Consider the following 13,568-nt stretch of genomic DNA (forward strand, 5'->3'; position numbering starts at 1 on the left):
AGCAACTCTGACACTCATTTAATGGCTCTGCCTCTTAACTGCTGCTAAAATTTGATATTGGAATGAGACAGAAATGAAACCGTCAGCAGATCAGCTTTGGAAAACATGTTTCTGCCTTGTGCTCTGGCAGTGAGTGAAGGCGAATGGTTTTAGTCTCAAGTGTCTAAATGGTGCTAATATGTTTGAATGTTTCAGCCAGAGGACAGAGGAATGCACTTTGGAAATTACGCATGCCTGCACAGGCAGCATTCATAGGATCCAAGTGTTATTTTCTGCAGTTGTTGAATCAATTCCAAGTTCAACTGTAATTCACTTGCCTGAGTTTACTTTTTTTTATCATCTTTTGTTTGGTGAAAGTGAGACCGTATCAAGGACTTGGCACACCAGATACAGTTCTATTTCTATCCCTGACCAGATAACAATGAGCCTTTCCAAAGAAAGACTGCCCAAAAGCCAGGTGGAAAAAAAAAAAATCTGTGAATGCCACTCTTTGCCACTTATGCACACACAGTATTTACTGAATGTACATGTCATCATTAAATGTTTAAACCTACAGCACTCAATACTTTTATATTAACAATAGATCATATGACTATTTGTATCATGAAAGGTGTCACTTGTGGCCCTGCAGTCCCCTTCTCTATAAGGGTATGCAAGGCTTTTTAGGCTGTTTTGGCTGTTCTGGCTCATGGTTTTGGTTTGAATGCTCACAACTTACAGTTTGGTTCATCAGCCTCATTTCCAGATGTAGCAGGACACAGCAGCTCTCATTAAAACAACTGTAAGTTACCTGTACAGCACCAAACAGCAGACATACAAAGTTGGCAGCATGCTGGTCAATATTAGCAGCTAAAGAACCAGTTATCTCCCTCAGGAGCTGGTGGAGACCAAAGTAAAACTAAAATTAGTGAGTGAATTAGAGTATATTCTGTCCAATATGCATTAGGTGGCCAAATACATGAACTCAAATGAATGCCTGTGTCACTGTTGTGTGTCTTCAATATGTAAATATCCAACTATTAGGTAATAAATTTGGTATATCAACTGCCAATGTAATGTTATATCTTGTTCAACCCAATTGACCAAAAAAAGTCAATGAATACTTTAAGTCACTTATTAAAGAGAGTTTGTAAAGAGAATTCACTGTTTTTCTCACAGAAAACAGTTTTATATAATTCTAAATAGAACATTTTATTACTGATAGTCAGACAAAACAAGCAATCTGAAGACATAATTTTGAGCTCTGGGAAACTGCTATGGGTTTTTTTCACTACTTTCTAAAATTTTCAGTGAAAACAGTAAGTAAAAGAGAAAGAAAGTATGTAGTTGTAGCCCTACTACACATACAAACAGTATTTCTTCCACTAAGTTGTTGCTTAAGTATTATTTCTGCAATTTTCAGGATGTTTCTCTTCCCAACAATGCCGAGTAGGCTAATAATGTAACCCTGGCTGTGAAATTTTCCTTGTTATTTCATGTAACACTTCACTGCTTTAACACAGAAAAAATTATATTCTGTATGCACTGTTTCTTGCATTGCAAAGTGTGGGTGAAAAGCAATTTTATGTAAAAACCTGGCTTCACTTTTTTCCCTATTCCCACTGTTAAGCTATTACCGTACATATGACAAGACAGTTGCCCGATTCTGTCACAGCACAATCCATTTTTAGATGTATGAATAAAACATTTAGGCACCTTTCTTAGAGGTTGCTACTTTGCTCTGCAAATGAACACATGATGAGACAAGGGGTATTCCTCCTAGTCTGGGATGAAGCACCCATTCTGTCAAATCTCAATTATTTACTGTATATTTTAGCAGTGGCCAGACACCCAATGACGAAGTTCGATTCAAGGATGTCAGTCCAAGGCTCTGTTTCTTTTTATCCAACAGCTGCAACTGTTCAACTGCTCCTCCAACTAAGTTACAGCAGACAGTTCACTGCAGTTCAAACTCATTCAGGGTTTGGGGATTTGCATCGTCTTCTAAAAATTACCATCCAGTTTGTAACCTACCCAACTACATCAAAGCACCACGCTGAGCTGATTGACATGAAGACATACACACCTCCCATTGGGAGAGTGGGTTGTCTCCTGTCTCGTATCTGGACAAGCCCTGTCCCCTACCCAGCATTTGCGTCTCACTCACGCACAAAGCTGTCATTTCCCAAATGCATCAGCCCCCCAGAAAGGTGTCACTGGGGATTATGGCATACCTCAGGGGGATTAAAAATGTTCTTGACAGACTGGCCGCTTTACTTATTCCCAGAAGTCCCTCTAGTAACTGTGCTGTCCTTTATGTGAAAGTGTTGGTAAAATGTACAGCTAACATTTCCAACACCAAGTATTGCATTGTGGTGTGCATGTACTGTTTGACATTGCAGATTTCTTAGCACACATCTGCTTTTTTATGTTGACCATGCAATAATTAGAATTTTGTTACTGTGTGCACTATTCCACGCATCTTATCGTGAAACGTCTGTTTCAGAACCTCCCATTTTTTGATAATGGCAATTATCGACAAAGAAAGTGTTGGCAATTCCCTGTAGTGGAACTGCTCATTTGCTGCTCGCTAATGTCCAGAGTTTTTAATCAAGGAAAGGGAGTAAGAAAAAAACAATACAGCGCAGTACGTGCTGAGTGCATTAATCCTCCTCCCCCTCCTCCTCCCCTGTCTTCGTCTAATTAAGGGTCATTCTGTCTCCTGGCCACATTAGGACACTGCACACCAGTCCCAACCCACATAATTAAATGTTTTTCTGTGCTAACCATCTGGAGACCTCATCTCTTTAAACATGCATGTCAAATTGATTCCTTAATAATGTTTATGTTTCTTCTCAGTGCTTTATTATCATCCAGGATTAGCTGTTTATGTTTATTTTGCTTTCATCAGCTGCACCCGCCACACACACACACACACACACACACACAAACACAGAACAACAACACCCTTAAGGTAGGAGTAGAACTAGCACATCAACCAAACCAGCCAGCAAACCAAGCAATCGTGAACTTCAAAGCAGTGGACGAATTTAAAGTAAGAGTAACTACGTCTCCATGCAGTTAGCCTATCAACAAACTGACGCTTTGAATGTGCTGCAAATACCTTTGTTATTGTCTAATACTCAGGACACAGTGCTGAGGGATTGTTTTTGTTGGCACTGTGGGATTTTATGGTCCATTCATGCGTCAAATAATATTAGCAAAAACATGTTTCACCAATAAATAACCTTTCTTTCCTGCTTTGTCAGCTTCGCAAGGACATCAGTGATTAAAACCCCAGGTTCATTCAATAAACAGTCATTTGAGGTGGAAAGTGATATTTGCTGTTGTTGATTTTGTTTTCCCCTCAACCTTTTTCCAAGCATGTCATCCCTCCTTTCTTCCCTTTTTCCCTTCAAATGGTGCTGTTGTTGAAATACAGACATATGTGCAGTCAGAGGAGCGTTCTGCCTTTCTCATTCTCTTTCTCTCGGAGTGCGGTTGAGGGGATTAGTCTGTGCCTGAGTGCCTAGAATAATGATCACTGCAGCGGAGAAACACATTTCAGGAGATAAGGGCAGGCAATCTGCAAGCAGAGGACTTAACCAGCTCCCTGTGGCTTATTGTGGAGCTAACAGAAAAGTCACCACCAACAACCAGGTTACACCATACCCTATGCACAAGCAGTCACGCTGAAAAGACACTGAAATTACATTCATAAAATGTTCTAACTATGAGGCGCCCTGGCTTACAATGTCCCCATTGCACTACTGGCCAATTTCTCACTGTGGTGGTTCATTTCCCACCTAGAGATCAAATCTGGGTTCATTTCCCACAGAGAGACCAAATCTAATATTTCATTTCAGAGATAGCTTGATGTAGAGGGCTATTCTCACTTTCAAACTGAATCCACTCTTGCATAGCTGGCTTCCCAGAGTGACAGGCATGCTGGGAGGCACTCCTTAATTACGGAGAATAAAACATTTTTTGGACATTAACATGAGAGGAAAATCGGTCAGACATCGTAATGACAGGACAAAAAAAAAACCACACACACCTTCACAAATGAGACCTGAATTTCCACATCAGAAGATAATAGAAGCATGTACAATGCCGACGTGGCAATCTACCTCAATAGAACAGCTTGCTCCTGCTGTAACCCATTTCTCAATAAACAAGAGAAGAGAGAAAAATGCCAAGTAAGCTGTTAAAAAGCAAGTTCCCTGGGATCAAAAGATTTCTTTTTTTTTTTTTTTTTTACAGTTGCAGACAGTTCATTAACAATCCTACCTTTCCCACATACTGTGGGTCTGGTCCCATGTGTTCTTCTAAAACAAAGAACTGGTTCCAGATCCAGCCCCGCTTAGGCCTGTGGTGCACCTCCGTCTCCCCATTGGCCAGTTTGGTCTGGTTCTTGGAGGGCACTTTGGCAGGGACATGGTGGCTTGCCCCGTAGCACCTCTGGATGAAGCAGAGGCAGACCAGAAAGGGACAGAGACAGGAGGTGGTGGATATCCTCATGGTGGCGCGTGCTTTTGTAAAGTTATCCCTGTTTTCCAAGGTGGTAAGGTCCTCCCACCACCGCCGCCGCAGCCACCACCACTAGCCACCGCTGCAGGCCCGTGCAGTAGTCCCAATAAAAGAGGAATCTAAATCCAAACTAAGGAAATAGCGGTCCCGGTAGATCCTCTAAGGTTCATGGCACAAAGCCGAAGGTTTTACCGAAGAAAGAAAAAAAGAGCAAGATACAATTACATTATGGAATTTCCCAGGCTGTGAGATGCTGTGCAAATAGACGTGGACTTCTGGGTAGTTCTACCAATAGCAGAGGTTAATCCCAGAAGCCATTCTGGATTTCCTGTGAGAGAGAGGAGATGGAGGAGAAACACAGAGTTAGAGATTAATTTGATGGATATTAGGAGCTAAATGTCCACTAATTCCCTCCAATTAAATTGCAACCCATAAATCCTTAAAGATGAGGACATGCACTTAAAACTGGTTGACTGTGATAAAGCACAAGGAGCCAACAAGAAATCTAGTTTCAGTATTCCATCAATTTTTGCCATTGTGCAAATGATATAAACAAGTTTAGACTTGAGCAGAAACAGTGCTATTAAAAGGTTGTCTATGTCTGTAAGGTCAGAGCGCTGCTTGGTGACTGATACTGCCCTGTGAGGTCAGAGCCATGTATCAGAGCAGAGCAGCGCCAGGCCCTGTGACTCACAGGATGAGTTGGCTTTATTAAAACAAATCTGAAGACGGTTTGATTTGGATGTTTTAACACGACCGGGGCATACTGCGAGGCTTAGTGTGCGCCTCAGCACGGTGAATAATAAGTGTGGCAGGAAGAAATACATTTACTATGATAAGGACAGACATCAAACCACTCAGACGTATAAGGCAGGGTGATTTTTAGGAGCCAGTGAAATGGAAAACACAGAAGAAAACTGTTTTTCTAAATCAAAATTATACATTGAAGACGGCATTCAAGCAGTAAAAAATAACTGGAAGCATTTTTGAATTTCTATGTTAGTGAGCATTCAAGTGAAGTTGTGCTAGTCCTTCATCCCCCTAAGAATTTGCATTACACTTGCCTGTGCAATTCTGTGGTCGTAAAGAGGAGGTATTAAGGAGAACTGTCTAGTAATTTAGTTATGTTACTTAAGTTCTGCTTAAGAATGGAATCACTGTCACTACTGAAGAAAATAATGATTTCTAATTTCTGTTGCTATACAACCAGAGTACATCAAGTTCAAACCGGTACCAGGTCTTGCAAACGGGACAAAAACAGTTTGCAGTCTTGCTGACATGACCAGCTCTGCCGTGCTCTGCTGATTATACTTAAAAACACCTGCTGTGTGACAAATATTCGCAGCTCAATGGTCCTTTTAACAATTTTTTCTTTGCGCTTTCAAATGTTCCCATTATTATCACTGCAATTCATTCACTGCAAATATAGGGAGCCAAAAGAACCCAGAGACAGCCGTGCTGTCCATTGTTAATAAAAATGTGAACCTTTAATTTGGACCAAATAAATTTGACTAGCAACAAACACTAGATTTAGGCTCTGAGACTGAAGTTTAGCCTCCAAAATGAATTATTATTTTGATAAATCAACCACATATTCAAAACCTAAATGGTTATTTCTCACTTAAGAAAGTGTTCTGACACAATAACAATTGTAAAATTAAAATTGTAACAGTTGTCAGTTATCTCAAATTATATATATTATAATATATATATTAAATATATAATGCTAGTTTACTCATAAACAGGTTGTTTCAGTGGAGGCTGGTTTGCAACCCTTTGAATCTCACCCATGTGCTTCTTAGCCATGCAGCAGTCATACCAAGTTGTCACAAAAAAAAGGAAACTTTACCCATTTACCTGCATTATTAGCACTGAAAACAAACAAAAGTCAAAAGAAGTTTGGGCCATTTACCATACATAATAATAAGTGCCACAGTCTCAAAAACTGACTTCAAGTAGAAGAGTTGGTCCAACATTCAAAGTGCTACAGAATAGCAGCTTTGTGGGGATTATTGAGAGGACAAACACATGCATTTGATATTTAATAGGATCTAGGAACTGACTGACTTCAAAGGCTGCTGCTCTCTATCTCCTACAATGCATGTGACAACATTAGAGAGAAATGCTAAAACGAGACATTAATGCAACTTACGACTGTCACATACTTTGAAGGATAATCACTGAGTATTTTTTTTTTATAAATATAAATATTTTCACATATATATGGATTAAGATGCTTAGAAATCCCTGCATAATCCCCATGTTTCAACTATCTCTACATACAAATTATGCAGCTCAACTATAGTTGTTGGTGATGTTGACTAGGTGCAATGGTTGTAGTGGGTAATACCTGCTGCGAGCCTAGGCAGTGAGAGAGAAGGCAATGTCTGCTTCACATCGACTTAGATTAGAGCAGCAGAGGATAAATACTCAGCCACACACTAAACATGTGTAATCTGGGAAAAGATTGTCATCTGCATAGGTAGAGCTACGCCCAAAACCCTGCCTTCCCTGTTCTCTCCCAGTTACTGAAAAAAATAGATCAAATCCTGCAAAGAATACGGATGGAGTAGTTATTTTAAAAAGCTGTTTCAGAGATTTTAAGGTGTTTCCTTTTGATTCAGAAATTTTTTTTCTTATTCAATAATACCATGATTCAACAGCACTGTAGCAAATTCTCCTACACAGTCGAAGTATCGGTGAGACAATTGTGGTACCTGAGTGAGTCAGATTCTGTGTCAGGAATGAGAATATATTTTCCAGTGGTTTCACTTTCGCCTCCTGGGGCTCTCTTCAATCAGGCCCCTAATTGTCTGATTATCATGCCGATTCTAAACAAAATACATTTCGGGAAGCCATGAAATCAACAGCATCTGGCTCTGTCGATGGAAATAATTTCCCCCATTTGTATGATGATGATATTGTTTTGAGCAGCCTTTTGCCCGTGGCATGTTCATATGTGCAGCATTTACCAAGAGTAGCAGCCAAAAAGGATTTGGAATGATGGCTATGATTACAATGCAATTTTATTTTTAGCTGGTTTTGTTTATATACCTTAATTTCAATGTCTGATGTTTTTTTATTTTAAAGGATAAAGCTTGAAAGATTTCTTATCGTCAAATTGACAATCCTACTAAATGATCCTACTGACAAGTATTTTTCTGTATAACCAGAGCCTGATAAAGCTTGTTCCTATTACCACACAGGCCAGTAATTTACTGTCCCACATAAACCTATTGGCAGCCGGAAACACTAGAGCACCAAATGTGTATTAATCCACTGCTGAAAATAGTCCTCAACAAATCCACTATTTCCTGCTGTTTGAGCAATGTTTGCCACTATAGTGCTAAACATATATATGCCACTATAGTACACACACACACATATATATATATATATATATATATATATTTATCACCTGCTTCCACAGATTTACGTCCTAATCAGTGGGTTTGGGATGGATTAACAAACAAACAACCAGATAATTTTATCAGGTTGTTGTGGAGTTTACACATCATTTCACTTTTTTTGCTCCATATTCCGCAAAAATCTCACCAGGGCTGACATTATGATTAATTGATTAATTCATCAATCAGTTAGACAAAATCTGTTTCAAAAACAACATTTTGGAAATCAATTAAACAGTAATTTATCTTATCTGTTTTCCATCATCACCTTCGGACTGTTGATAAGCAAACAAGATGTTATGTTAAACTGTGGGAACTTGTGATGCTTTTTTACATTTAATAGACTAAATGATCTATCAACTACTCAAAATAAACTAATCAATGATGAAAATGTTAATTAGTTGCAACTCTAACTTAAGACTTCCACTGCATAGATGCTAGAACATTTCTTTTCCCAGATAGCCCATGGCTCATTTGTTAAAGATATCCATTTTCTAACCTTTTTTCCCCAATGTATTAAAATATTAAGTATCTTTGAGAGAGGTTATATATTGCATGTGAAATAAAGATACATTGTGTTATCACATCTCTCTGTATGTATGCACACTCAACCAGCCTTTGTGATTTTCCCAGAGAATCCATCCCAGCGTCATACCCTCTCCTCTCTCCGCCTGTCACCCCCAATAGTACGCTGAACCTTTTCTTACTTTATCTTTTTGTTGGACTGTTAAAAAATAAGACAGAAATAGTGCATCTCTGTCTCCTGTTTTATTCATAGAAACAGGAAAACTCAATCGCAGGGAATCAGCTGGTCGTGTAAACAAGGTAAATTGAGTAAGACCTTAGCCGGAGTACAGCCAACAATTCTTGCACGTAACCACAGCTACTGATGATGCTGCAGGAGGTGAAACACTTAAAAAGGCAGAAAGATAAAGTACAATGACAGACAGCAAGAGGGGGAGAGGTGTGGAGAGAGCAACAGAGATGCCTCTCCATTCAGTCTGGCAGTGAGGGAGAACAGGCTTCTGTCGCCTGCCGCTAATAGCTAATGTTTTGGACTCCTGCTGAGAGCTCGCCCACTGCATTCAATTTCACAGCATCAGCTTTCTGTGGATGTCAAACACCAGATAGCAGAAGACTAGGGCAGGTCAAAACACATATCACTGAACCACTGTTCTATCCTCAGAACAAAGAGGGCCAGTCAGAGAGAGACGACCACAGTGAAAGAGACTCTTGACTTTTCACCTCACCTAAAAGGAACAAATACAAACATTTTCCACCCCTTTATGGAGCTTGGTTTTGCCTGTAGTCTCAGGCCATTTCACTGAGCTGAGGTAAACAAACAAGAGGGTTGAGGTAAGTACAGGAACCCCACAACAAAGGAGAAGATAAATTAGTGACACAGCAATAAATTTATGTGAAATCTGACTGTAACACTACTGTGAAATGTTCCTGAGGCCTGAACATGAATATATTTTTGTCCTCTGTTGTTTCTGCTGAGTCAAAAAGCCAGCTCCATTAACCTGTTTTACTGGATGCTTAAATGGAAGTCAAGCTTAAAGACATATTCTGCACCAATAGATACGTGTCCTAACATCTTGTTTCATTTTATCAAAAACTAGCATTCTTGTATTTGTGCTTTATCGGAAAACATTATAGAAATATACCACAATATATATATCCCAATATAAAACTGGACATATTGTAAGAGGATTTCAACCATATAACCAATTCCTATGTGGCAATACTTATGTATTGTGAGTTAGGTTAAGTTTATCGGCAATTGGAAATCGAAGAGTCTTTTAGAGCTTTAGAGTTTTATAATACACAGTAGAGTCTCAGAAGCTGAGTTACATCACTGGACTAAATAGTAACTTTAGTACACAAACAAATTCAGAAGCATAAATGTGTGTGCCTATTAAGTTCTCGTATTAAGATCCTGTGTGCATCAAATTTGTTTCTGTGTAAAAGCACTGCAGCATTGACTTTAGGTATGTTAATAAATGCATTCTGGTCCCATTCTGGCCAGCAAAAACACAGTTTCTCCTTTTCTAAACCATGTCCTGTTGCCTCTCCTGCAGCATCCAGTGTCAGTGACAGTCCATAACTTACTGTCAATATCTACCTGAAGATGTTTGAGTACATCTGACTCTAAATTTGACAATACAGCACCTACTAACATTAAGATTATATGCAGTTTTACATTTTAAATTGTTTTTTAAAACTATTTATTTTTTCTTAGATTTTTCATTTCATTTTTTCATTGTTAAGACAAATGCTATATTAATGAAATGTATTATTACTATAATTTAATTGCCATATCAGGACCACATGAATTAAGATTCACATCTTGGTTTGGTTGTTTCTAACATCAAAAAGTATGGAGCAGCCTCACATACCTATATACCTCACATTATTTATACCTCACATGTTGAATTATGAATGTAAACACAACATTCATACATCTCATCCAATAGCAATATGTACTTTTGAACTAAATGTAATACAGTTTTACATCCACTTTTGTCAAATTTGCAAAAAAGGAATTTGATTGACCTGTACCTGTTCTAAAAATAAGCGCCTTTTGCCTGGAGTCTATTGGGTGATTTGACCCAGCTCATTGTTTGTGAAAGGAAGCAGATTAGTCTGATCAGCTTCACAAGCGGGGCAATCCTCTGAATGTGCGGCACACCCTGGAGGTTCTGCGAAATTGGAGGAGATAAATAGGTTGGAGAGAGGTGCCAGCGTTTCAGGGGTTTATCCAAGCAGACTGTAGTATTTCCACAATGCCATCTTACTACAAAACCACACAGGGAATCATAGCTGAATGGATTGTTTTAGTGGTTAGTTTTTTCTACAAAAACTGTCTCAGGGTTGTGGGCCCTTTCCCATTTTGGCTGGCGTAGGATTTGTTAGATACATGATTTATCATGATGATTTGACAAATTAGCATCACCCACTCCTGATGCCATGGAGGTTATGTCCACACAGGCACATAAAAATAGTTTTCACAAATGTAAGCTGTCCTGGAAAATGTCTTTTCTGGAGAAATATGTCCTGAGATTCAGACCAGAAACCCACATGGCATGGTTACACACTTGTTTCCCTAACCTTCAGGCTCCCCAAGCCCCAAATTAATTGCACTCTTCTTCATAAATCTCATTTCCTTCTTACAACTGCTTTTAATTAGTATTCACTTACATTCTATATCAAATTCAGTGCATTTCTAGAAGCAAATGACTGAAGTTTCATTCTCCAAGTTAACTTGAGGACATTCTAAAACCTGCAAGAATACAACGTTGATCACATTACATAACCCAAGGATGATCGGCAGAAAACAACCTTAAGATCATCTAATAATCATGACCCGGGTAGATAGATAACACTTCCCTTGACTCGTCTTCTTGTCAAACAGAGATCTGAAGATCTGGGAATCAACCCTCTCTTTCTTCTTACCTAAAGTGATGAGAGTAGTTCCGATTCAGGCTACAGTACAACTGTCTGAGTAACATTTTAAATGAGGGTGTAAGCTTTGAAAAACCGAAAGAAAATACTTGGCTGTCAAAAACACTTGTGCTGCAGAGTTCGACGACAGTTAAAGCCCCTTGCATAAACAGTCCAGGAAATACAGAACTAGACTGAAGCTACAATTAGGCATCTGAAGCTTGAAAATATGACATATTGTAACAATTCTTGCATCTATTTTCTCTCTCTCATGTGTATGCAAATGTAGAAACACAATAAACAAATGCTCCAACCTTGCATTTCAATCTTTTTCTCAACACTTGTGGGTAATTAAAAGCAGTAAGCAGCAGGTTTTTAAACACAGATTAGGCCTGAAGGTAATTAGACCCATTGCAGTAATGACTCCCACTGAGTCTTGTGGGCAGGATGGTGTGTCAGTCACCCCCTCCCACCATGTCTACCAAAGTCAACAGTGACTTGTCCTTCCAGTACACTACCCTCTAAACGCCATCTGTCCTCACCCTCAGCTTTGATTACCTCAAACCCAGAACGCACCACTTCTCGCACCACTCGACAACGCAAAGGTTGCTGAGATGAGAGCGGGAAGCCTCTGATGGTTCATCTCCTCATGTTTACATGCCAAGTAAAACAACCTCAATTATATCTGTGAAGGAGGAGGTTTTTTTTCGCTGTCAAATTAGAAAACATGCCTGCACTCGTCAACCCTACTATATGTTGTTTGGCTGCTTAATGAGAGCTGGGTGGAAGATGGAAAATGTCCCATCTGTTGTGTGTTTAATGGCTGGATTCTTGAGCTCTAATCATACCAGAGCCAGGATGGAGCAGACAGCCCCCATATGCTGGCCACTGCAGGGAAAAAACACACTGTTTTTCAACTTGCATCATCATCATCTCTCTCCACTCTCACTGCAGCCACTCCTGCACAACATCCAGACAAGGGTCTTTTAGCATTGTGCGACATACAGGAGTCTGGCAAAATGGATGGGGGGCTCCAACTCTTGATCATTCATTATTTATTGATGAATCTGATGGTTGTCTGATTGGTTTTGCCAATTGATATTTCCACTCTAGAGAAGGATTCAAATTGTCCGATGAACAGTAAAAAGCCCACAGATATTCAATTTGCAGAAGTATAATACCATGTTAAAATCAGCAAATCCTCAGGCTGGAATCAGTGAAAATTAGACATGCTGGCTAATGAAATGGCTTAATCATCATTTATCAAAATAGCTGTTGACTAACTTTGGTTTAGATGCTAAATTCTGATTATTTTTTCAATTAACCGATGGTTAATAGTTTACTCTACAAAATGTTTTTTTTCCTCAAATAAGTGCTGGAGGGTTCATCATTCTGACAGTATTACTAAGGACATTTACCCAAAATTACACTTTTATACATCACATGAAGCCAAACTCTTCCAGTTCTCAGAAACTGAAGTTAATTCCAGCTGGAATCATTAATGGAGAACATCTGTAGAACACAGGACATAAGACAATCATGTTATTATTTTGCTGAAAGTCAATATTCCATACTGTTGAATTATCGCCCGTCCGTTCTTTAAGCTGCTTGTTCTTCCCAAGCAACAGTCAAAAACAAAGGGACCCAGTGGAGTTAGTAGCACATTTCCAATAATATATGACAAGAAAGGCATCAAATTCTCAAATTTAAGAAGCTGGAAACAACAAATCATTGGCATATTGGCTTGATACATGACTTGAATGACAACTAATCAATGAATTGACAAATTTATTTCTGCATAACTTGGATGAGCCTGTAGGATTTAAGTCATCTTCTGCCAAATAGAACAAGAAAAAAAAGGCACAAGGTAGACTCAGGATGGAAACATATTCATATTACCTACAGCAATCGGTTCTCTTGTCTGAGAAGTCTAAATTCAGGTTGAGGCTACTGGAGTTTGGCAGGCTTCACCGGTTCACACATGCTAAAACACACAGAGCAGGTGGGTTTTACAACAAGGACAGGGCCTCTGTGCTCTCATCCACAAAGTAAGGCTGAGGCTATTCACATTAGCATTTCATACACAGATAAGCTTGCTTTCTCGCTGCCAGGTAGATTCCCTCATGAGAGGATGAAGTGCGAGAGATTTGGGGGTTTCACAGACGCTCGACACACTGCTTTTCAAGTGCCCACGGAGACTAGTGGGGG

General features: G+C 39.3%; 1 protein-coding gene across 1 annotated transcript in view; it reads right to left on the reverse strand.

Moving 5' to 3' along the window:
* LOC118324724 (cadherin-18-like) overlaps nucleotides 1–13,568 on the reverse strand; it is a 38,176-nt gene that overhangs the window by 15,221 nt on the left and 9,387 nt on the right. The window contains exon 2 of the mRNA XM_035657184.1: nucleotides 4,270–4,837. Coding sequence (XP_035513077.1) covers nucleotides 4,270–4,500 — 231 coding nt within the window. The 5' untranslated portion in view covers nucleotides 4,501–4,837. The remainder of the gene's footprint in view (nucleotides 1–4,269; nucleotides 4,838–13,568) is intronic.

This window comes from Morone saxatilis, unplaced genomic scaffold, assembly GCF_004916995.1.
Source record: "Morone saxatilis isolate NCDOM2014 unplaced genomic scaffold, NCSU_SB_2.0 Contig0, whole genome shotgun sequence".
Taxonomy (NCBI): Eukaryota; Metazoa; Chordata; class Actinopteri; family Moronidae; genus Morone; species Morone saxatilis.